This window comes from Galeopterus variegatus, unplaced genomic scaffold (genome assembly GCF_000696425.1).
Source record: "Galeopterus variegatus unplaced genomic scaffold, G_variegatus-3.0.2 Scaffold2288, whole genome shotgun sequence".
In the NCBI taxonomy this organism is placed as follows: Eukaryota; Metazoa; Chordata; class Mammalia; order Dermoptera; family Cynocephalidae; genus Galeopterus; species Galeopterus variegatus.
In genome coordinates this window covers 81966-108303 of record NW_007728399.1, presented here as the reverse complement: position 1 = coordinate 108303, position 26338 = coordinate 81966, and the positions used below count along the sequence as shown (strand labels likewise).

Here is a 26338-nt window from a genome sequence, read left to right as displayed (position 1 = left end):
CCCAAAGTGATATACAAATTTAATGCAATCCCCATCAAAATTCCTATGACATTTCTCACAGAAATGGAAAGAACTATACAGTTATTTATCTGGAATAACAAAAGACCACGAATAGCCAAAGCAACGCTGAGCAAAAAAAATAAAGCTGGAGGTATTACTCTACCTGACTTTAAACTATACTACAAAGCTATAATAACCAAAACAGCATGGTATTGGTATAATAACAGAGACTCTGATCAATGGAATAGAATAGAGCACCCTGAAATCAACCCACGCACTTACTGCCATTTGATCTTTGACAAAGGCATCAAGTCTATTCACTGGGGTCGGGACTCCCTCTTCAGCAAAGGGTGCTGGGATAACTGGTTATCCATTTGCAGGAGATTGAAACTAGACCCATATCTCTCACCATGTACTAAAATCAACTCAAAATGGATCAAGGATTTAAATATACACCCCGAAACAATAAAACTTATTAAAGAAAACATAGGAGAAACCCTTCAGCAAATAGGGCTGGGCACAGACTTCATGAATATGACCCCAAAAGCACGGGCAACCAAAGGACAAATAAGCAAATTGGATTATGTCAAACTAAAGAGCTTCTGCACAGCAAAAGAAATGATTAACAGAGTTAAAAGACAACCAACAGAGTGGGAGAAAATATTTGCAAATTATACATCCGACAAAGGATTAATATCCAGAATATACAAGGAACTTAAACAACTTTACAAGAAAAAAACAAGCAACCCAATTTAAAAATGGGCAAAAGAGCTAAGTAGGCATTTCTCTAAGGAAGATATACAAATGGCCAACAGACATATGAAAAAATGCTCAATATCACTCAGCATCTGGGAAATGCAAATCAAAACTACACTGAGATACCATCTCACCCCAGTTACGATGGCTAAAATCCAAAAGACTCTGAACCATAAATGCTGGCGAGGATGCGGACAAAAAGGAACTCTCATACTTTGTTGGTGGGACTGCAAAATGGTGCAGCCTCTATGGAAAATGGTATGGAGGTTCCTCAAACAATTGCAGATAGATCTGCCATATGACCCAGCTATCCCACTGCTGGGAAAATACTCAGAGGAATGGAAATCATCAAGTCGAAGGTATACGTGTTCCCCAATGTTCATCACAGCACTCTTTACAATAGCCAAGAGTTGGAACAAGCCCAAATGTCCATCATTGGATGAGTGGATACGGAAATTGTGGTATATCTACACAATGGAATACTATTCAGGTATAAAAACGAATGAAATACTGCCACTTGCAACAACATGGATGGACCTTGAGAGAATTATATTAAGTGAAACAAGTCAGGCACAGAAAGAGAAATACCACATGTTCTCACTTATTGGTGGGAGCTAAAAATAAATAAATAAATTCACACACACACACAAAAAAAACTGGGGTCGGGGAAAGAAGATATAACAACTACAACTCCTTGAAGTTGATACGACAAGCAAACAGAAAGGACATTGTTGGGTGGGAGAGGGGAGAGGGAGGAGGGAGGGAGGTCTTGGTAATGGGCCACAATAATCAACCTCATTGTATATCGACAAAATAAAATTTAAAAAAAAAAAAAAAACTAAGGGATAGGGCCAGCCCCGCGCACTCAGGAGAGTGTGGCACTGGGAGCACAGCAGCACTCCCACCACGGGTTCTGACCCTATATAGGACTGGCCGGTGCGCTCACTGGCTGAGCGCCGTGCGGGCGACACCAAGCCAAGGGTTGCGATCCCCTTCTCGGTCATGAAAAAGACAAAAAACAAACAAACAAAAAAACTAAGGGATAATATTCAAAAGAACACAAGAAACCATGTGAAGGGGATTCCAGCTGGCCAAAGATGAATGAGACAACCGAACCATCAAATACAGCAACCCCAATGGATTAAAGCATGTCAAAACATAAAACTCCATGATATCAATAAAACCCCAAAAAACTCAATGATCATTTTAGGAGGTTCCTAAACCACCAACCCATTATTCTAAAAACTAGCAAAACCTGGGTGTGAATTAACCTTTTATCATGAATTTCTGGATGTTAAAGACATTAAATAGATGGAAAAAAAGTTTTGTTTACAGGAAAATTTCAACTAATAAGTGTAGGAAGACTAATATAAAAATAACCAGTTTGCAATCCTTATATGATGAACCTAGGCAACAATCATTACAGGCTCCTAAAACTTTTGGATGAAAGTTGACGGGAACTTGATAAAGGATAGATCAGGCTAACAACACCTAAAACCACTGACCAAACCTAGCAATATGGAAAGTGAGCCAATCTGACATTATGTGCCTTCTGATATGTAATAGGATGAATATAGTGCCTCCTATGAAGAATGTTCACCGGAAAAGCCTCTAGAACTAATTACCCATTTACAAGAAATTACAGGGGTTAAACCAAACCACAAAGATGCAATCAGCCAAACAGAATGTGGGGAATTCTACAGGTTAAATAACATGGTTTCTTCATCAAAGAGAGTGTGTGAACAGGGAGGAGATCTAAAAGACTAAAGATGTATCTTCCAATTGCAACTTGAAGACTTTATTTGGGTCCTAATGTAAACAAATCAATTGTAAAAGACATTTTTGAGACAGACAGTTTAAACATGATCTAGCTACAGGATTACATTAAGGAATTATTGTTAATGTTATCAGCTTTGACAATGGCACTGTGGTTATGTTTTGAAAAAAAGTCCACGTGTGTTTGAGATATATACCGAAATATTTATGGGTAAAATGATACCTGGGATTTGCTACATGGTAAGGAGGAAAGGAGAAAAGAGGGGGCAGCAGAGTGAAATAGATAAAACAAGAATGGCAAAATGTGGACAACTGCTGAAGCTAGGAGATGAGTATGTGAAACATAACTTAGTTTTGCATGCCTTAAAATGTCTGTAATAAAGTTTTGAAGCTGTATTACCAGTACATTTGTTACCCTTGAGTGTATTCACCACTAATCATTTCTTTTTATTAGTCTCCATAATATGAACATCACTGAATTTTCCAAAAATTAAAAACTTTTTTACAACTAATGTATTTAATCTAAAAATCAATTGCTACATCATATTAAATACATATACACACATACTACCTGCAATATGGTCAGTCACTGTGTCTATCCACAGTTAAGTATTTTTTTAGAATGGTGCTTACGTAGGGGCCGGCCCGTGGCTCACTCGGGAGAGTGCGGTGCTGATAACACCAAGGCCATGGGTTCGGATCCCATATAGGGATGGTTGGTTTGCTCACTGGCTGAGCGTGGTGCTGACAACACCATTTTTTAAGGAAAAAAAAAAAAAAAAGAATGGTGCTTACGTAGCATACTTCATTCTAATTCCATTCTAATTCCATTTTATCTGAGATCTTCACTGTACTTAATTAGACCCCATATCTATTTCATCAACATTTAATCACAGTTAATACTACAATCAAATCAATTCAAGTTATAACTTAATGGGCATGGAGATAGGAAACTAAACCATACTGTTAACGTTTGCCACAAAAGATAGCTTCGATCTAGGAGGAGAGGCATTTCATTCACTAAAAACTAGAGTCTTCAACACCAAAGGCAAGGGTTCAGATAATCCATACTGGCCAGCTGCCAAAAAGACAAAAAACAGCAGTCTTATCATAAGTCCCTCTATCTCACTGTACTTTTTAGAGCTACTTTAAAGTATGAACCTAATTAAAGGGCTGGCCTGTGGCTCACTTGGGGGAGAGTGGTGCTGATGACACCAAGGCCATGGGTTCAGATCCCTATATAGGAATGGCCAGTTCGCTCACTTGGGAGAGCGTGGTGCTGACAACACCAAGTCAAGAGTTAAGATCCCCTTACCGGTCATCTTTTAAAAAAAAAAAAAAAAAAAAGGGCCGGCCCAGTGGCGCACTGCTACAGTGCGCCGCTTGGGAAGCGCGGCGGCGCTCCCGCCGAGGGTTCGGATCCCACATACAGACTGGTTCCCGCTCACTGGCTAAGCGAGGTGTGGGAGCAACACCGAGGGTTGCGATCCCGTTGCCGGTCCCGGTCCGGTTCGGATCCCACATACAGACTGGTTCCCGCTCACTGGCTAAGCGAGGTGTGGGAGCAACACCGAGGGTTGCGATCCCGTTGCCGGTCCCAGTCCAGTACGGGCGCGACACTGAGGGTTGCGATCCATTGCCGGACACGAAAAAAAACAAAAAAAAAAAAAAAAAAGTATGAACTTAATTAAAGCTCATGTACATAAGAAGCTTTTTACTGTTTACCTAACGGACAAACTGTTTTTTAAATTATCTGAAGGTTTAATACCTGAAGAAATAACAAATGCTAAGAGGTCAGGCTAGTCAAAAATTAACACCAGACATTAATACACCAAGGAGTTGTTTACTTGCAGAATTGACAAACAATTCTTGCCTATCAGTGTTTAACCTTACCATTTGAGATTTAACTCCTGGCACTGGTTTAAAAGTGGAACAGTACTCTGGGAGACCCAAGTGAAGGGGTCTACAGCAGAATTTGAATTCATAATTCTTATCCATCAGTGGTAGCTGCCTATAGTAGTACTATCTTGCAAAAGGTTTTAAAGCTTCATTTAGGACCAGCACAAAGTGTCTTTAGAGTCTCTGCCAGTTTTTAAATGTATGACACAAAGAATCTGGAACTAGAAAAGAATGTGGCTTTACTGAATATCTTTTCATTGTCACAAGAAGAAATTTAAATATTTAGTCCTGTTCTTAAATATCCAAATAAGTGGCTAAAACTCTGTCCCATACTGCCCCCCATTACTCTACCCACCCTGGCTTCCCCATAAAACAAACCCGGAAACACTAGTAAGGAAAAAAAACACACTCCCGTTTCTTTTTCACTCTATCCAGCGGTAAGTAGGGGGTGTGGTTGTTAACAATGCAAGCTCTGGAGTCAGACTAAGTTCAAACCCACGTTCTACTATACCTTCTCTGGGCTTCGTTTTCCTTATCTGTACACAGAAATAATAAAAGTATCCATTCTAATAGTGTTGTCATGAAGATTAAATGAGATAACCTGTCTTTGGAAGACATAACACATACAAAGCAGTACTCAAACTCTGGCTATCTTTTTTCTTAATTTTTTCCTTTTGTCTTTTTTTATCTTTTTTTTAATTACTACTATTATTACCATATTTAGTTTATTCTAAATTAAATATGACTTGCAGGACAAATAAAGGAAAACTACAAAAATACATTTTAAATAAATATTCTTCAGTGATACATGCCCCCTTCCATCATATCTTTATTTTGATTATTTTTAAAGGGAAGTACATCTCTAGGGCATTTGGTTTAAATTCTTTATGCAAAAGGTTCACTTATGGTATTTCCTTAAATGTGCACAGCCTACCTAGAGCTTTATTGTGGTCTCCAAGTTTTTGTTTCAATTTAAACATAAATATGAGGGGTCTTCAAAAAATTCATGGAAAGATTCATTTTATCTTTTAATTCTCTTTCTCCACAAATTTCTGAAGTACCCCTGTATTGTACAATTATGGAAATAAATCCTAAATTTTTATTTAAAATCACTAAAATGTTAAATTTTCCTTTAAAAAGTACCCCAAGAAAAGATGCGTGTATGAAAATAAATTATGTATCAACAATCAAATCAAATAAATAATTTATTATTTAAGTCAAATGAAATAAAAGGTAAATGAGCTGTATATGTGAGGTTTAGTATCTAAATGTAATTTTAACAACAAAAAAAGTACTTGGCACCTGATATAGACACAATATCTATTAAATAGATGTACTTTAATAAAAGCATTTTTAAACAAAAATAATTTTAAATTATTGGAAAGGTAAGGATTTTTAAATGAAACATCAAAGAAAAATACTTTAAATGCACAGGAAACAAATGAAAACAATTTATTCTCTATACATCAAGAAATGTCAGAATTTAATGAGTATGAAGCTATTTAAATGATGATAGCAAGACCTTATCTAAGCAAGAAGAGAGAACTTTCTTACAGAAAGTTCAAAATCACAAGCACCATAGAACAACTCCAAGGGGAGGCATGGAGAAGGACACAGGAGGAAGAGTCTCCAAACCCATGTTATCCAATGAGGAGCCACCAACCAATTAGTTTTAACTTAAAAAGTAATACTCAAGTCAGTTATCAGAAGACTTTTACATATGATTAGAACAACCTGCATATTTGAATTTATTTTTTCAACTGTAAATTTTATGAAATCTAAATACAGAGCAAGTATCGCCAATGAAAAGATTGTGTTCAAATACACACCAGATTTCAAAGACATAGTATGAAAAAAAAAAGTAAAATATCTCATTGATAATTTTGATGTTGATTACATGTTGAAATGAGAATGTTTCGGATGTGGTGGGCTAAACAAAATGTTATAATGAATTTCACCTGTTTCTTTTTATTTATTTAGCATAGCTACTAGGAAACTTAAAATTACACATGGCTTGCATTGTACTCCCAGTGATAATGCTGCTCTAAACAATACACCCTAGCACTTGAATACCTGCTTACTACTTTTCCTTTCTCCTACATCATTACTAATAACAATAACAGCTGTTGATCATTTAATGGATAATAGACACCATGCTAAATGCTTTACGTGGATTACCTCACTCAATCCTTCCAAAGTAGGAGGTAGGTTTTATCATTATCCTCATTTCAAAGATTTAAAATTAAGCATCAGAGAAGCTTAAGTCATTTTCCCAAGGTCACAATATAGTAAGTAAAGGGGACAGGATTAAAATTCAAACAGGTTGACTTCAAAGTTTATATTCTTAATCACTGAGGTTCCACTATCTTTCGCCTAAAATTTATGTTCCTAAATTTAACATTATCTAAAAACATGCCCCCAAAACAGATATTTTCCAGTGGCTCTAAAAGCCATTCAATTTTTTTTTTAATTAAATACAGCGGGGAGAGGTGCGGAGAGAACCAGGAAAGTTAAAAAAAAAAAAAAAAAAGAATGAATGAATGAATACATACATACATACATACATAAAATAAAAAATAAAAAAACCCACACATTTTGACTTCCAATGCAATGCACACTGACCATATGAAGTACATATTAAGCTATCAGCAATTGGTAATTTGCAGACATCTAATAAAGTGGTCCTCCCCGCACCTGACAATATATTGCAATTATTATTTTTGACACTTATAAACCAAATATGGTAGAAAACATTTTATGTGCATCATCTTATGTAATTTAGAACAAAGCATCAAAGTAAATATTATCCACATTTTTCATATACTGAAAATAAGGCTCAAAGAAGAAACTGCCCAAGACCATTGATGGAGTTTGGATGTATTATCCCCTCCAAAACTCATGTGGAAATTTGATCTCCTCCAATGTGGCAGTGTTGGGAACTGATTGAGTCATGGGGGCAGATCCCTCATGAATGGATTAATGCTCTCCCTGGGGAAAGGAGGATTAATGAGTGAGTTCTCACTCAATTAGTTCCCACAAGAGCTCCTTGCTTAAAAGGCACCTCCTCTCTCTCTCTTGCTTCCTGTCGCCATGTGATCTGCTTGTACCCGCTGGCAGCCTGCCACTTTCCGCCATGAGTAGAAGCAGCCTGAGGCCCATGCCAGACGCAGCTGTTCCAGAATCATAAGCCAAATAAACCTCTCTTCTTTATAAATTACCCAGTCTCAGGTAATTCTGTTATAGCAACACAAAACGGACTAAAACAACCATGGAACTAGTTAAGAGGCAGAGCAGGATTTAAACCTGACAAATCCATTCCACTGCATTATCTATTATCAGGGTGATTAAGTGAGAAATACCACATCCTGAAACACATCCTCTTTTGCTTCTAATACACCTCTGATAAAGTTCAACAATGAAGAGTGGTTCCTGGACTTATCACCTCCACTTAAATGAGGTACAGACATTTTAAAACGTTAAGTGACAATTTGAATACAGGAAGTACCATATGTACTAGCAAACTCAGATAATTCACGTATCTACATTCTAGAAAACACTGTACAAAATATTTCATTTATGTAAAGCAGAAACTTTGAGAGCATAAATTTATAACTCAGGCACACAGAACTTTGTGAAACTGATTTTGTACTGATGCATTTATGAAAATAAGTATTTGTACAGTATTTACTGCCTGTCATTAGAGTGTTATAGGGGCTACGCTAGAAATATGTACAGCGTATAGTGATAGCACAAAGGAGAGAAGGGTCAGAATCAGGAACGATATCCTAAAGTCAAAGAATCCTGTCGTGCTACAAGAACCAAATCACTGGTTACAATTCAATTTTTAGACACATTCTAACTTAAACCATATTCAACAAGCAGTTATGTATAAAGAAATATACCATAATGCAATCTAGAAATATACACATTTTCTTCCAACCACAGGACTGAGAACACCTCAATCAATTACTTACTTCAGTTTGTAATAAGACAGAATTAGCAGACCTCTCTTTCCATCTATCACATCTACAAGATGACTTAGTGAATATCCACGTAGAAATGTTTTGCTAAATTTATTCTAAAGCAGCGTGCCCCAAATTTTAAACTGGAGTCAGGAATAATACAGAAGGCATATGCCTGTCCCTAAAATTACCTTTAGCAAGGGTTTTGTGACAGCCATTTCCACCATCTATCTACTCCTTCACTCTGTGGATCTTGCCTTATAGCACCATGGTTTTGAGAGTTGAAAGATTTGGGCCTGGCCGGTTAGCTGAGTTGATTAGAGTATGGTGCCGATAACACCAAGGTTTGGGGTTGATCCCCGTACCAGCTATATACACACACAAAAGACTTTTAGTTAAACCAAAAAGGTGATTCAAACAAAAAATTAAGAAATGACAACATTAACCTCAAAAAATACCAATCAGGCACATACAAAATGATCATAAGTAAATATGATTTAAAAGTACAATTACTCAAGGAATCCCTTATTTTCTACACTGGAAAATCACAGTAAGTAGAAAAGCCTCCTGCTTAAAAAGTGAGTTTTAGGGCCGGCCCGGTGGCGCACTGCTACAGTGCACCGCTTGGGAGCGCGGTGGCGCTCCCGCCGAGGGTTCGGATCCCACATACAGACCAGTTCCCGCTCACTGGCTGGGCGAGGTGTGGGGGCAGCGCCGAGGGTTGCGATCCCGTTGCCGGTCCCAGTCCGGTACGGGCGCGACGCTGAGGGTTGTGATCCGTTGCCGGACACAAAAAAAGACAAAAAGGAAAAAAAAAAAAAAAAAGTGAGTTTTATCTCTAGATTAAGATAGATTCAAATCATAAAACAAATTAGAGTTAAGCAACACTCACCTATTTTTTCATCACTATCTTTAATGTGCAAAGGTCGGAAAAGGCTGAATTATAAAACAAAATCCTGTCTTTAGAAGAATCAAATGAAAAGTAAACAAAAGCAGTGAATGACGTCTCACTCTCCAGAAAGTATATGACTCACTGACATCTCGTTCTGCTTCCTGAGGCCACATTTAACTCCAGGTATTGAGACTGGAGTTTACCAAACCCACTGGCTACCTTGGAGACTACCTATCCCCCAAGCATCTACCCAGCAAGTAAGATCAACCAGAAAGCATCTGGTAATTGAGTATATTGTGTGCATAGTCTGTCTGCACTGGCATATAATTTCCATCTTCATAAAATTCCTTCGTGGTAAACAGTAAATATTAATCTCATTTTACACAGAGGCCTTTTGGGCTAAATCATTTTGCTAAACTAACGAGCTCCTGGTAGGCAGGATAATGGGCCCTCCTCCCCAAATGTCCACATCCTAATCTCCAGAGCATGTGAAAATGTTATGTTAGCTATAAAGGCAGAATTTAAAGTTACAAGTGAAATTAAGGAGCTGGCCGGTTAGCTCAGTTGGTTAGAGCATAGCACTGTAACATCAAGGTCAAGGGTTTGGATCCCCGTACCAGCCAGCCGCCAAAAAAACAAAAATAAATAAAATAAAACATGGGGGGGAATATCCGGGTGGACCCAATGTTATCACAAGGGTTTTTATAAGTGAAAGAGGGAGGCAAGAGAGGTAGTGTCAGAGACAGAGAGATGTGAAGATACTAGGCTGCTGGTTTGAAGATAGAGCAGAGAGACTAGGAGCAAAGTATACAGTCTCAAGAACCAGGAAAAGGCAAGCGAACCGAATATTCTAGAGCCTGCAAAAGGAACACAGCCCAGTGAGACCCATGTCAGAATTATGATCTACAGAACTGTAAAATAGTAAGTCTGAGTTGTTTTAAGCCACCAAATTTGTGGCACTTTGTTACAGCAGCAATAGGAAGCAAATACATACAGAGCCCAATTCTGCCACTGCTCTGCAAAAAGTAATTTGCTAAATGGTTTTATGAAGAACATAAGTAGTAAAAAGTAAAATTTAGCAATAATATACTTATAAAAACCTGTCCCATTCAATGCCTCAAAATTCAACTTGTATACTCTTACATAACAGATTGACTTATAAAGATAAATTAATCCTAAATTTAATATGTTTTAAAAAATAACAAAAACTTATTTGCCCAGCACCAAGGAAGAATAAAATATTCCACAGAAGCTGATTTTTTTAAATAAGTCAAATTTTACTTTCCAGAACAAAAACCTACCTTTTATGAAAATTTAATGGAACTCTTTCTAAATCATTTTACTTTCCTTGCTCTCTTAAATAAAGACGGGGAACATATTAAAAGCTTGATAATTCAAGGTCTACATTTAAAAGTTGAAATGCTAAGCAATCACACATGTGTATGTCTCAATTTTTAAAGCATCTTTTTCCTTCAGTGTCTGATTCCAGCTCTTGCTAAGACCATTTCAAAATTCCTTCCTCTTGGGCTGGCCCGTGGCTCACTCGGGAGAATACGGTGCTGATAACCCCAAGGCCATGGGTTCGGATCCCATACAGGGATGGCCGGTTAGCTCAATGGGTGAGCATGGTGCTGACAACAGTAAGTCAAGGGTTAAGATCCCCTTACCGGTCATCTTTAAAAAAAAAAACAAAAACAAAATTCCTTCCTCTTGATACACACAGCACACACATACACACACTCTCACAACTCACACAGAATGATACTTCTAAATCATCTGTGGACTAAGGAAGCTTGATATTTAAATAAAGATATATATGTTAAATAAGGCAGAACAGCATTAGCATTAGTAAGAGCTCTGATTTGGAGTAGTTCAGGTTTAAATACTACCTCTGCCACTTACTAAGTGACATGACCTTGGTAAAAAAATTACATAATCTCTCTCAGCCTTGATATTTCCGTATGTACCTCTCAGGATTTTTTTGAAGATTAAGTTTTAAAAGGTAAAAAAAGATTGACACATATTAAGCACAAATAAGTAATAGCAAAATTATCATATGATAATAAAAAAACAATGATGATGGTGATGGCATAAAGAATATGATGAGGACACAGGTTGTATGATGGGGACAGGGGGAGTGGGAGGTGGGCAGTACAGGGATCCAACCCTGGACCTTGGTGTTGTCAGCACCATGCTCTAAGAGCTAATAGCCCAGCCGGATAAATATTTTAATGCTATTTCAGAACAAGACAAAATTGATGAGTTAGTTTGACACCAAGATAAATGGAATGTTACTACAGCAATAAAAGACAAACTCAGAAATTACATGCTTACTAAAAAATAGGATTGGGCTAATTATCAAAGTACATGAGGATTAACCATTATTTATTATCACAACAAACGCACATCAAAGCATCTATCTTAACACTCTAAGAGTGAACATATTCAGACTCTATATGATCCCTTAAATAAAATCTTTTTACAATACAGTAGTTGTAAATTATTCAAACCTCTCCCCCACCAACGACCGCCATCAATGCTGAAAGATCACAGCTGAAATTCTTTTCAACTAGGAGGAAAAAAGGTTGCACATCTAAATTAGAGAAAAATAATTATAATGGGGGGGTGGAATAATAAAGTCCAAACAAGCCAATAGAAAATGTTTCGAATGGACAAACTAAACTTTTAATTTAAGGGCAGTCATCCAGGTTGTAATACTTTTTTTAAGCTAGAGAACCTTCTGTGTTGTCCCTTGGCAGAACAGTTGGGGTCTAAATCCACAAGGCCAAACGACCTTTGAAAGTCTCTTTGGGCTATATTGGCCACACTGTTTCAACTCAAAATCACCTGTAGCAATATAACCTGAGAATACATTTTTCTCCTACTGTAAAATATTAACTCTTTAAAACCTTGTACTTTTTACTATACTAATTTTCAAGTTAGCAAAGATTCTCCCAGAAGAACTAAGTCCACTGTAATTCATCTTAAAATATTTTTATATAATTTCTTGTAATTTTTAAGAGAACACAGTAAATTTACATAAGTATGTTTAATATCAAGATAAAAGTAAATTCTAGCTTTAAAACTGTTTTCTTTCAATAAAAACCATAGGCAAAAGGTTTCTTTTGTTGTTTTGACCGGTAAGGGGATCGCAATCCTCGGCATGGTGTGGTCTGCACCACACTCAGCCAGTGAGCACACCAGCCATCCCTATATAGGATCTGAACCCGTGGCCTTGGCGCTGGTAGCACCGCACTCTCCCAAGTGAGCCACAGGGCCAGCCCGGCAAAAAGGTTTTTAATCTACACTAACCCATTTAATAAAGCTGTTAACAGGTCACTAAATGACAACAACTTTATTACTCACTTATAAGCAATAGAAAGGAAGCATGGTTCAGTTTACTAACAAAACAACAGGCTCTGTTATCTAGTTTAAGGTGTGCCTGTGGGCAAATCACTCAATATCTTTGCATCTGTTTCTTCAACCATTAAAAAAGAAAAATGCTACTGACCTGCCTCAAAGGGATGTTATAAGAAATAACCAATGATTATGAAACTTTAAAAACATAATGTGGCATTTAAAATATTATATAACTGTGGTGTTAAAGAATCCCTTACGAGCCACATATTCTGACCCTGAGTGTCTGCTGGGATCACTGCCTAGCATGATCTGTCCCAAAATTAACCCTTCTAATGAATACTACTTAGGGATCCCAAGGAACAGCATAAGCTTCTTTAGAACTGGCCACACTGCAGAGGAAGGCTCCTTCATTAATCCTCACAACTTACCTTTTAGTAGCAATCTCAAGTAACTATATTTCATTATAGTTAGCAGCTGTAATAATAATGTATAGGGCCATGAGAGGCTTTGTACATGTTACTGGTACTAGGACTATTCGCCACCTAGTAGTACCAGACATTCAAATAAATCGACAATACTTACTGAATACCTACTGAATGCTAAACACTGCTATATTCAAGGCCTAAACCTATCTGCCAAAACTTAAAGTGGTGCCTTTTATAAATCATTTGGTAGTAGAGAAAATAACGTGTTGAATGCAAATAAAATCTTGCTAGATATGAAAAAGAATGGCACAGATTTGTATGTATTGACACAAAAAAGTTATGAACAATACGTATAGTATGAGCGCACTTTTACAAAACCAAACATAACAAAATAAATACTCATATGTAAGTTTATATATGCAAAGAAAAAAGTATAGAAGAATACACTCCAAACTGTTGAATCAAGTTACCAACAGGGGCCAGCTGGTTAGTTCAGTTGGTTAGAACAGAGCTTTATAACACCAAAGTCAGGGGGTTCAGATCCCTGTAGTGGCCAGCCACCAAAAAAAAAAAAGTTACCAACAGGAAGTGAGACTGGGGAAAGTAAGACTTACTGTTCATGGCATACTATTCTGTAATTTTTAATATTTACAGCAAGCTTTTATTGCTTTTATAATAAAAACTTCTGTAATTTTACTAGGAATAGAACTAGTTTAGAAAAATGTATCTCCAAGTTGGGGCAAAACAAAAACAGGTGACTTACGAAGTGTCAAAAGACCTCTGGTTGGCCATTTTTAAAAAATCACTGAGCAACTTTCAACAAGAATATTCAGATAATAAATAGAAATGCATCCTTTGATGAGGTCCCTCAGGAAGATAAAACTGAAAACGTGAAAAGCTGTATTTTTTTTAAAGCTCCCACATAGGCATAAGCCAAGCTTAAACTTTGCTCCCTTAAACTATGACAGCAATAGTGGCTCCTGTCTTCACACCTGTTGGGCTTTCCTTTGACTCCTCTAGAGTAGAAACTCTAAGGGGCTTGTCAGGGCCCCAGCACTCATTTACCCCACCCCCAAACGCTTGCCATGCTAGACCAGCCTCAGGTGACTAACTGCCACATCAGAACAGCGATCTGGTCAAGAGACAAAAAAAGTTTCTGCTCTACCTAAGCAAGGCTAGAGGTGGATGCTTACTCAGAAAATAACTACCTCCAGTGGTTCACCTTATCCAATAACGACCCTCTAGCCCTGGAAGTAAAATTTACTTTTCCCTTAAAAGAATCCATCTATCTGGGCAAGACGGCAGCAAATCAGGATAGAGGACAAGTATCCACTAACAGTAGCTTATGCATCAGTAAGAAGTGGGAAAACAAAGGTTAGAAATGAGAGCAAAGATTTCTTAAAATAAAAAAATCTCTTTTTAAGGATTTCAAAAAGACAAAAATAACAAAAAGAAATCTGGTTTTCGCCTTACACTAAAAAATCTGGTTTTAAGGATTTCAAAAAGACAAAAATAACAAGTTTTAACCTTAATCACAAAATTGCAACCTCTTCCCCAAACCTTCAAATGAACTTTAAAGTTAAAAAAGACTATAGTCACTATATCATCCTGAAAGCCTATTTAAATTCACAAGAGGGCTAGCTAGTTCCAGTTAGCTCAATTGGTTAGAGCAACACCAGGGTCAAGGATTTGATCCCTGTAGGGGCCAGCCGCCGAAAATTTTTTTTTAATTTTTTAAAATAAATTCACAAGAATTTGTACATTCTTTCTGTAGAACTAATAATAATAGCTACGATTTACTGAGAGCTTACTATGTCATAAACCTTGTTAATACATTTAGTCACCCCCAACAGCCCCATGAGGTACTAAGTACTACAACCATTCCTCATTTGAAATGAGGATACTAGCCTCCTTAGAAAGTTGAAGAAAACTGCCCACAACTTGGTAAGCAGGAGTTGCAACTCGATCCCAAGCAGTCTTGATTAAAAGTGACAGGCTTTGGGCCGGCCCGGTGGCGCACTGGAGAGTGCGCCCTCCCGCCGAGGGTTCAGATCCCATGTGGAGACCGGTTCCCGCTCACTGGCTGAGCGCGGTGCGGGCGCAACACCGAGGGTTGCGATCCCATTGCCGGTCCCCGGTATGGGTGCGACACCGAGGGTTGCGATCCTGTTACCGGTCAGTAAAAAAGACAAAAAGGGAAAGAAAAAAAAAAAAAGTGACAGGCTTCAAGGGGCCAGCCCGTGGCTCACTCGGGAGAGTGTGGTACTGATAACACCAAGGCCTCGGGTTCAGATCCCTATATAAGGATGGCTGGCTAGCTCACTAGGTGAGCATGGTGCTGATAACACCAAGTCAAGGGGTTAAGATCCCCTTACCGACCATCTTTTTTTTTTTTTTTAAGTGACAGGATTCTACCAGAATATAGCTACCATGTACTTACTGCTCAGAATTATGCCAAGCACAGTGTAAAAGGATTTTAAATGTTATTTCCTTCAGTACTTACACAACCTTATAAGGTAGCTATTATTATCCCGATTTTGCAAAAACATGAAATTGATGTTTACTTTCATTTCAAAAACAAATAACTTTACCCAAACCTCAGCAGCCAAGTAAAGGACAGAGAGAGAGAGGCAGAACTGGAAACAAGACTGCTCTCTTTCTATGCCATGTGCACTTAATCACTAAGCTATACTGTTTATTGAGCACTTTAACTAAACAAAGATGGTTTTATAGACATACTCAAGTATAATTTTTACTATCAGTATAAAGTGAATCCTTTCATTAAATGCCATTTGCTCAGTCGATAGTTTATAATCTCCACTTCTGCTATTAAACTGGTATCGATGACTACGCTCTCATAAGCAATTATGCCCTGCAATCAAAAACTGTCCAATTAGCATATAGCAGTAACAGAACCTTTACACAGGATTTCAGATATCCGAGAGTTAAGTCACATTGCCAAAAATGTATTATAAACTAGGAGAAAATGGCTTAAATAAGAAAAGCCCATATAAGGTATCTGTCTCACTAAGATATACTATAATCTGACAATTTTTTTTTTTTTTTTAAAAGATGACCAGTAAGGGGATCTTAACCCTTGACTTGGTGTTTTCAGCACCACGCTCACCCAGTGAGCTAACCGGCCATCCCTATATGGGATCCGAACCCGTGGCCTTGGTGTTATCAGCACCGCACTCTCCCGAGTGAGCCACGGGCCGGCCCAATCTGACACATTTTAATAGCATAAAGCTATATGAAGAGATATTCTAATTGATGACAGCTAAATTTGAAAGCTAACAGTGATATATACTGTTTTCTGTATGATTTTCTTCTTTATAAATCAATAATAATGGCCCAAACAGTTAGCCCCTCTACCACCTTATTATCAACACTGATATTAAGCTAGAAAGACACTGACACCAGGCAAAATAATTTTATGCTTATCTCTGTGTTCTAAGGCTAAGTACATCTAGTTATTCAGTTATTATCCTTGCCTCAGATAACCCCATTAGGACAAATAACTGCAAAAAGTAAGAGCAAACATACAAGGGTACTTCAAAAAGTTCATGGAAAGATTCATAGTAACTTCCAATTCTATTTTTCTTTGAACTTTTTGAAGTTTTCTCAATATTATAATAAACAGTCTCATAAATAATACCCAATTTGTTAAAACTATACTTTCAGATTTCCAGAGGAAACTTTTTAAATTATTATATAAAATATTTCCATGAATCAAAGGCTTATTATAATTGAAAAAATCCAGATTCTTCTTAAAAATTCAAAAAAGTAAACATTTCAAGAAATATATGCATTTCATATAAATGCTAATGTTCCCAAAACAATAAAAACTTTTTTCTGATTGTGCAGTGATCTAAACAAAAGAAAATTAGAAAATAAAATGCAGTCACCAGTTGATTACCTGTTTCTTTAATGGTAAGAGTAGAAGGATGTACGAAAAACTATTTCTATTAAATAGATTAGCAGCAGATCAGCTGAACGTGATACTACAAAGCTGTATTTCTTAACCTTCGTATTGTGAGTCAAGAATCTAATGAAAGCTATGGTTCCTCTCAGGAGAGTGTATGGCCATATGAAATTTTGCACATAACTCTGGGGAAGGGAGAGATTTATAGGAACCCTGAAGCCCGTACTTGGACTTTCCGAGTAAAGAATGATTAAGTATTAATTAAGGAATACTGGAAACTATGCTCAGGAAAGGCAAGTGTTGTTTTAAAAAGTTTTTGCCGGGCCGGCTCGGTGGCGCACTGGAGAAGTGCGCCGCTTGAGAGCGCAGTGGCCCTCCCGCGGAGGGTTCAGATCCCATGTGGAGACCGGCTCCCGCTCACTGGCTGAGTGTGGTGCGGGCGCAACCCTGCGATCCCGTTGCCGGTCAGTAAAAAAGAGACAAAAAGGAGAAAAAAAAAAAAAACTTTTTGCCTTTCTTCTGTCTCTTGCTTCTATTAACCAGCCTAAAATATGACCATTAGTATAGTAAGATGAACATGAAGTTTATTTCTCTATTTAAACTGACCTGAGTAGACATGCTTTTTATTTTCCAGTGAACTCTTTATTTACTTCCATAAACTCATTTTTTCTTCCCCAAATCTGAATGCTGTCTCCAACTTTAGTATGAAAATGAGGATTCTTTTTTTTTTTTTTTAAAGATAACCGGTAAGGGGATCTTAACCCTTGACTTGGTGTTGTCAGCACCACACTCTCCCAAGTGAGCCACGGGCCGGCCCTTGAAAATCAGATTTCTAAACACACACTATTTTCCATAGAAATTTGAATGTCAGGATTACCTGCACTCTTAAGAGAACAGAAACGCAATAAACTTTATAACAAAAGTTCTCTTTTAAAATTAGGTTAAACATACTGACTTGTAGTTTAAGAGGTAACAAATACACTGTCTTATTTTGGTGTAAATTAAGTAAACAAAAATATTTCAATCATCTTGGGAGCAAAGCTAGTTACAGCTTTTGTTCCATGTCCATTGGGTTTAAAGGAGGCCAAACTGAAAAGGCAATATTTCTTTAATTAAATTACAAGCTAAAAGTGATGCTTTGCACTTAGGTAATCAATAAAAGTTTTAATTCTACTTGCATTATATGCCTTGCCAAAATCCACACCTTCCACAATCGGTACTCATTTAAATATCAAAAGATTTACCGTGACTACAGTTTCTACTGCCTACTATGGGTACCATTTTACACAGAATACTAGTGCGTATTTCTCATGAACGTAGAAACGTCCTAAAGACTCATTGTTTTTGTTCTGTGACACCAAAAGGAAGGCAGCATGAGTCCCGCTTTTAAACAGTACATCAAGAATGAAAGTTTGCAACTCTTTTAAATGTGTTTGTCATAAAAAGGGGATATAGCATACCTGAATTTTGTTAAGAGCCACATTTCACAGAGCAATATACCAGTCAGCTTTTTCACAAGTATAAAATATAAATGATTATTTTTCAAAAAATTAAGTAGCCTGGGCCAGCCTGTGGCTCACTTGGGAGAGTGTGGTGATGATAATACCAAGGCCATGGGTTCGGATCCTATATAGGGATAGCCGGCTAGCTCACTTGGGAGAGTGTGGTGCTGACAACACCAAGTCAAGGGTTAAGATCCCCTTACCGGTCATCTTTTTTAAAAAAAATTAATAAATAAATATAAATAAAATATAAAAATTAAGCAGCCCTAACATTAACCTAAATTCCAGTTTTCCAGTTATTCAGCCAAAATATCTTGGTGTCTCCTGACTCTTTCTCCTCCCTCTATATTCAATCTGACAAGAACCCCTGATGGCTCTCCCTTCAAAAGACAACTAGAATCTGACCACTCCTTACCTCCCCCACTGTGGTCACCAGCATTTCACCTTCATCCTTTATTAAAATAGCTTCCTATGGCTTCTATCCTCAATGTACGTACAGCCTGTTTTTAACCCAGCAGGCAGTGACCCTTTAAAAACAATGAAAACTTGCTACTTTGTAATGAGATTGCACCAAAACCTATTCAAAACCTGCAATGGCTCCCTATTTCTATCACAGTGAAAGCCAAAGTCCTTACAAAGGCTCCGAGATGTGTTTGATCTGCTCCGCCCCAAACCGCACCCCCTTTACCTGTCTGTCCCATCCACACCCACTGTTTTCCTTCCTTCCTCCACTCCAGCCACCCCACCCTGGCCTTTGTGCTGTTCACTCCCGCCAGCCAGCCACATGGCTTACTAGCTCCCCTCTTCCATCAACTATTTGCTCAAATGTCTTCTCAAATAAAGCCTACTCTGACCACCTTACCTAATACTGCAACCTGTCTCAGTCCACATTCTTCTCTTATTTCCATACTACTGACCACCTAACAAACTACCAATTATGTTTATTCTTATTTGTCTGCCCTTCCACCTTAAAATGTAAAGATCCAAAGAGCCAAAAATTTCTACCTGCTTTGTTCACCAATATATCCTAAATGGCTAGAATACAGATTAGCACATAATAAAGCATTCAATAAATGTTGAATTTTTATTTAAAATGTCCAACTCCCTGGTGGCCACTTGACACAACACAAAACACCTTAGTTAAACACTCAGCCAGCAACAGGTTATCTCACAGGTAATTTTACTATCCTAAAAAGTGGAAGATCTACTCCTACCACCCAAGAGAATTAAAAATATATGTTTAAAAATATATGTTCACACAAAAACTTGCAAATGAATGTTCAAAGCAGCATTATTCATAATAGGCAAAAAGTGGAAATAACCCACATGTCTGCCAAATAACAAATGGATTAACAACATATGTGGAATACACATAAAATGGAATATTATTCAGCAACAAAAAAGAAATACAGATACATGCTACGAAATGGATGAACCCTGAGAACATTATGCAAAGTGAAAGAAGTCAGAAACAAAAGGCCACATATTATATGATTCCACTGATAGGAAATGTCCAGAATAGGCAAATCCTTACAGATTAGTGATTGCCAGTGGAGGGACAGAAGGAAGGGAGAACTGGGAGTGATTGCTAATGGTAAAAGGTTTATTTGGGGGAAAATTAAAAAGTTCTGGAGTTAGGGCCGGCCCGTGGCTCACTCGGGAGAGTGCGGTGCTGATAACACCAAGGCCCCAGGTTCGGATCCCATATAGGGATGGCCGGTTCACTCACTGGCTGAGCGTGGTGCTGACAACACCAAGTCAAGGGTTAAGATCCCCTTACCGGTCATCTTTAAAAAAAAAAAAAAAATAGTTCTGGAGTTAGATAGTAGTGATTAATGCACAATCTTGTAAAAATACTAAAAAGTAATGAATTTACACGATACTTTTTTTTTTTGGTGGCTACCCCATTATACTACACTTAAGAAGGGTGAATTTTATGGTATGTGAACTATCAGCTCTTTTTTTTAAAGTCAAAAACAACCAAAATCTGGGCCGGCCTGGTGGCGCACTGGATAAGTGCGCTGCTTGGGAAGCGCGGCGGCGCTCCCGCCCGAGGGTTCGGATCCCACATACAGACCGGTTCCCGCTCACTGGCTGAGCGAGGCGCGGGAGCAACACTGAGGGTTGCAATCCTGTTGCCGGTCCCCAGTCCGGTACGGGGGTAACACTGAGGGTTGCGATCTGTTGCCGGACACGGAAAAAGACAAAAGACAAAAAATCTTACAGTTCTGGAGGCCAGACATCCAAAATCAAGATGTTGGCAGGGCAGTGCCCCTCCAAATCCTTAAGGGAAGAATACTTGCCTCTTCCCACTTCTGGTGGCCCCAGGTGTTCCTTGGCTTGTGGCAGGGCAACAACCAAAATCAACTGAAAGGACTGTTCAGCACAATGTTCATTGCTAAGAGTTTGGAATGCCTTCTTGGTTGTATTCAGTTTCAAGAGTCCAATCCAACAACTAATCACAGCAAAAAAGATCTTCTAAAAGGGAGATGTTGGGGGTGGGGGTGCTACTCACTTGTAAGCAGCAGCAAGCAAAACTTTTCCCTCACATCCAATCCATTCAGTTCTGATCATCTCTACCTTCAAATATACCCCAGTACTACTTCTCCTACTTGGTCCAACACCATCTGTCCCCAGACCTAGCTTGACAGTCTTGTCACTGACCTGCCGGCTCTCACTCCTGCTTCTCTACAGTCTATAATCTATGTAGCAGGTACTGTTCTCTTCTGAAAACGCTTACCAGATCACTTCACTCTCTTGTCCAAGACCCTTTAAAGACTTGCTAACACACTCAGATTCTACTCTAAGTCCTTACCATGGCCTACAAGGCCCCAGCCCTCGCGACCTTCTCTAGCCTCATCTCCTACCACTCCAGCCCTAAAATGGCCTTCTTCCTGTTTCTTAAACATGCCAAACTCAAACATACCAAATACATTTCACCCCAGGGCCTTTGCACTTGTTTTTTCGGCCTGGAATGCCCTTCCCCCAAAAAACTCAATGGCTCACCGCATCACTTGTTTCTCATGACACTTAAATGTCATTTCCTCAAACAGGCCCTCCACTACCACCTAATCTAAAGCAACACCTTCTGTTACTCTAGCCTCTTATTCTGATTCTGCTTTATTTCTCTTCACAGCATTTACCACTACATTTTTTTTCTTAGTATCTGTCTAATAGAAAGTAAACTCCATGATGGTAAGAACTTTTGTTTTGTTCACTGCTGCATCTTCAACACTCACATCAACCATGTCTGTTACAAGACAGGTACACAATCTGTTCAATGACTCAAATTACTGGCTGAGGTGACCAAAGCACATTCTTCAGTGAAATTTGTATTAATCCAGAGTATTTTTTTAACATAAGAATTAGCAATTTGGACAAAAAACAAGTCAGTATTTTACAAAATCACCTGTTTACCAAAAAGACCACAAATTAACCAAAAAAACACTTGCCATATTATGGATCTTAAATCCCTTCAAATATTACAGTTAAACATTAACTACAAGGTTAACACTGGATTAACCAAGCCACTCACTTCATCCTACCTGCTCTCTTAATCTTACCTCCTAATTCGTAGATCCCCTTGTATTTGGACCTCCTACACATCCCCTTAAATAACCAAAACTCTATTAATCTTTACTCCAATGACGACGTGTTTGAAATGACAGTAACATCCATCTAATTCCCTATGCCAAAAACCTCCACCTTCCTCCTACCCCCCAGGATGAGCTACTAGGTCCTGATTTCCTAAATACCTCAGGTCTATCCCCTCTGCTCCAACTCCCACTGCACTAGTTCAGGCCCTTATTCACTTCTCACTTGAACTTCTCACCTAGAATCTTCCATTTAAACCTCCCTTTTGACGTATTCACTGTAATACTACTGAAGTGATCTCTCTACAATGCAATCCAACATCTTTAACCCTTCTGAAAAACCATCAGTAGTTCCATGTAAATTTCAAGAAAATTTTCAACTCCCTCACTCTGCTTCATCTCCCATTGCCCTTTTACTCCCACCCCAAACATGTCATGTTTTGAAAGTTAATTCAGCCACAGCAAACTACTTACAGTTTCCAGATATATCACCTTGTTTTGTTTTTTATTTTCTAGTATGTTCCCTCTCTGTTTGAAATACTCTTTTGTCCCCTTCTTTGCCTTAACTCCACCAGAAAACTTTCCGTGGCTCTCTGATTTAGATGTCCTCTTCTGCCATAGCACTTGTCACAATTACCGTACAATGGAAAATTCAACATGCTGCAAGTTTTGCTTATTTTTCTGTGTCTTCTACTAAATTGTCAGCTCCTTGAGAGTAAGACAGTTTATTTGCCTCCACTCAACACTGCATGACACATGGAAGGGATTGTTGTTAATTAAATGATTTCTGAAAGAGAGATGAGGCAGAAGTGAGTAAAGAAAAGGAAGAAAGAATGAAAGGTAGGGAAGGAAAGGAAGAGGGGAGAAAAGGGAGGGAGGGAGGGACAGAAAGAGATGGAAAGAGGGAGAAAAATAGACAACGTGCACACATGCACAGGGCATTAAAAAAGGGAATTTGTAGTCAATCAATTATTTTTATGTGGTCTAAACCAGTGATTATTGAAGAGAAACTGGTACATCTGAAAATCCCAATCTATCCAGATTCTAGATCACTGATCCCCTAATGATTCTGATATACCTAGCCCATCTGGCCCATTTCATTAGAAAACTTACTGCAAAGTAATGAGAGATATTAATAACATGCGAACTACAGAAGCAGAAAAAAGTTTTCATTAGGAAAAAGTAGGAAATGAATCTGACATAATTAAATCTTAGAATTATCTATAAACTTAAATTATCTAAAACTAAATAATCCACCATTTTCTGATAATGTGCTATCAATGATGTGTAAAGGTCTACCAAAACTATGAAAAAAAGCCAACATAACATCAACATCATCATCTACATTAAAGCACAAACTTCTTTTGTGTTACAAGTCATATTCCTCAAAAACACACTGCAAAAATATTACAAGATAGAATATACTAATCAGTAAAGTGGCTTTGTTTATAAAAATAAATTCTTGAAGGTAGTACTACAGGAAAATTGCTGCTGAAACATATAACACTTAAAACAGAATATGTACATTTTTTATTATTTTGGGACTTTAAAGCAACAACCAAAATATTACTACTCTTTCAATTACCTCAATACATTGTCACAATAAAATTTAAAAAATTTTTGTCACTATTAGGACAATTCAAACTTAAAAGCTTGTTTCAGATAAGTACAAATACATTCCACAAGGTTCGGTAAATCGCATAAATCCTTCTGCAGCTCAATCGTCACTGTAATATAGAAACTGGGAACATGAGGAAAAGAAGATTTAAGCCCAATATAATCAACACTAAATACATTTTGAATAGTTAGAGCTCAGGGTTGTAGTGCCGAGGTCAAGGTGTCAGATCCCCATACCAGCCAGGCACCAGGAAAAAAAAAAAAAAAAAAAAAAAAAAAAAAGCCCAATATAATCAACACTAAATACATTTTGAATAGTTAGAGCTCAGGGTTGTAGTGCCGAGGTCAAGGTGTCAGATCCCCATACCAGCCAGGCACCAGGAAAAAAAAAAAAAAAAAAATACATTTTGAATCGCATTTTTTGCTAAAGCAAAATAAAAATCATGGGCAGCTTCTCACCTTCTACTACATAAGAAATTAAGTTCTAAGACATAAGCTAATTTTTAAGTACGAGTAATTACTAGTAAACTCCCTAACAGAAGACTTGCTACACTTAAAACAGGAAGTTCCTGTGTAAAGCTAGAAATGTATTTTAATAACTTTTTCCTTTTTAACATTACTAGCACCTCTTTTAAAAAGCCATAAAAATGGAAATGCTGAGCATTTAAAATCAGTAGTTCTAAAATGATACCCCCAAATTTGCATTCGCTTAACACTTACCATGAAACGCTTAAGGCTAAAGTTTCCAACATACTTTCATTTTTTTTTAAACAAACAAGTTTAAAAAAAAAAAAAAGGAAACGAAAGAAAAGGAAATTTCTATATAAAAGACCTTCAACTTACTACATTTCTTTCAACCAAACATTTACAGAGTACCTAAGATGTGCCAGTGGAAACTGTGACAGATTATATTTATTACAAACTGAACCTTATATTCATGCAGCTTCTGAACTTACTATGTATTAGTCAACCCAACACTTCTCTTAAGAAATTCTCATCTAGCACCAAGGCAGACTTACAATTTTTCTAATAAATTCACTTTTTACTGCTGTACAAAGGGCACAGGAGCTGCGGCTAGTATTTATGACTAACAAAAGGATTCATTTCTAAAACATCACTGAATATGTTTCCATTTACATGAAAGTGACACAGCAACGGAGCAGTATAAACAGTTTCAGACAGTTTATGGCACCCCAAACTTAAAAAGAAAAAAGCTTTAAAAAATTGGACTAAACATAATTACTCTGTATAACAGCTAAATTCTTAAGTAGCCTCAGCTTTTACTTTCTTCCATAAACACAAAAATTACAAATTTTAATTTGGATGCTGTACTGTAAAAGCTAGTCTTGATTCTGGAGAGAAGTGAAAAATATTTTCAAAACACAGTTCAAAGGAACTGTGAAAAGTAGATGACATTAACATTCTAACATGCTCTCTGTCGGATTTCTATACTTGTGAACACACTCCACCCTTCTCAAGCACTTCTGAATTAGTAATGGATGAAAAAATATCTGTTAGTGTCCAAGTTCCACCAGTTGAATCTAGACATTTCAGATATCTAAAGCTTTTCACTCTAGAGTGTGTTAAAAAATAAGACAGCATTCGTCTACATATTCTCCGAAGTGAAAAACCTGTACTTTTATTGCTACAATTTCATCCACCAAATAAGCAAGTACTATTTTGTAGACCCTACCCTCCAGTTAACACGTTTACGTTTAAGAGGAACCTGGACTTCAGTTTCCCGCACATCACAATGCAACACAGCATCTGACAATTTGCAGAGCAAACAGATCAATAAAGGAAAATAAACCACATAACCCTATACCCCCCGGAAATACAACTCACAGCAGCTACCTCCGAATTGTGTAAAGATCACCGAAATTCTCTTCCAATTAAGATTATTTTTGTGGCTCATCAGGTAGGTTTTCTGCTTAAAAATTCGCAGTCCTGTTCGCACAATAAATGAGATTTTTTTTCATCACTGTTAACCGACAGGACCACAAAACGGTTCAGTTTCCAGAGTCAGATTACTTGACCTGCTTTTTGTTTTACCTTTTAAAACACTTTAATTCGTGCACTTACTCCTATCCTTCGCCGCACAAACGAGGCTTTTTACCCGGGAGAACCGTCTCCCCCAGGACATCCTGTGACTGGCTCCGGGTCCACGGCAAAGCCCGTGCATGTACACCCGGCTGACCCCCCGCCCCGTCCCCCGGGAAGGGCTCAGGCCCGGAGCCACCAAACACACCTTCCTCCGCACCACTCGGAAGCCCCGCGCAGCGACCTCGGCCGCAGCCCCTGACTTCCTGAACCCCGGGACCCCACAGGTTCAGGACGGTCCTCTTACCTTCATGACGATGCGGGGACCGCGATCCCCTCGGAAACCCGAGATTCACCTGCACCTGGAGGAGAAACAAAAGACACCGGGTCAACACACGGGTGCCCGGTCGGCACCGGCGGGGGCGTGGGGGGAGGAGCCCAGGCCGCCCGAGCCGCCGCTTCCGACCCCCCTCCCGCGCGACCCCGTCGACCCCGCCACCTCCCCAGCCCGGCGGCTCCCTCTCCCCGCCGTCGGGACCCGACGGAGTTTCCCGTCTCCGGCGATGACGCCATTTCTGTCACAGAAGAAAC

At 38.3% G+C, this 26338-nt stretch overlaps 1 protein-coding gene across 4 annotated transcripts in view; it reads right to left on the bottom strand.

Annotated features, from left to right (window-relative positions):
• The window catches only part of ARID4B (AT rich interactive domain 4B (RBP1-like)), a 139102-nt gene that overhangs the window by 111682 nt on the left and 1082 nt on the right, over positions 1-26338 (bottom strand). For all 4 annotated transcript variants that reach the window (XM_008581175.1, XM_008581178.1, XM_008581177.1 and 1 more), the window contains exon 2: positions 26055-26109. In XM_008581175.1, the coding sequence (XP_008579397.1) occupies positions 26055-26060 (6 nt within the window). In that variant the 5' untranslated portion in view covers positions 26061-26109. The remainder of the gene's footprint in view (positions 1-26054; positions 26110-26338) is intronic.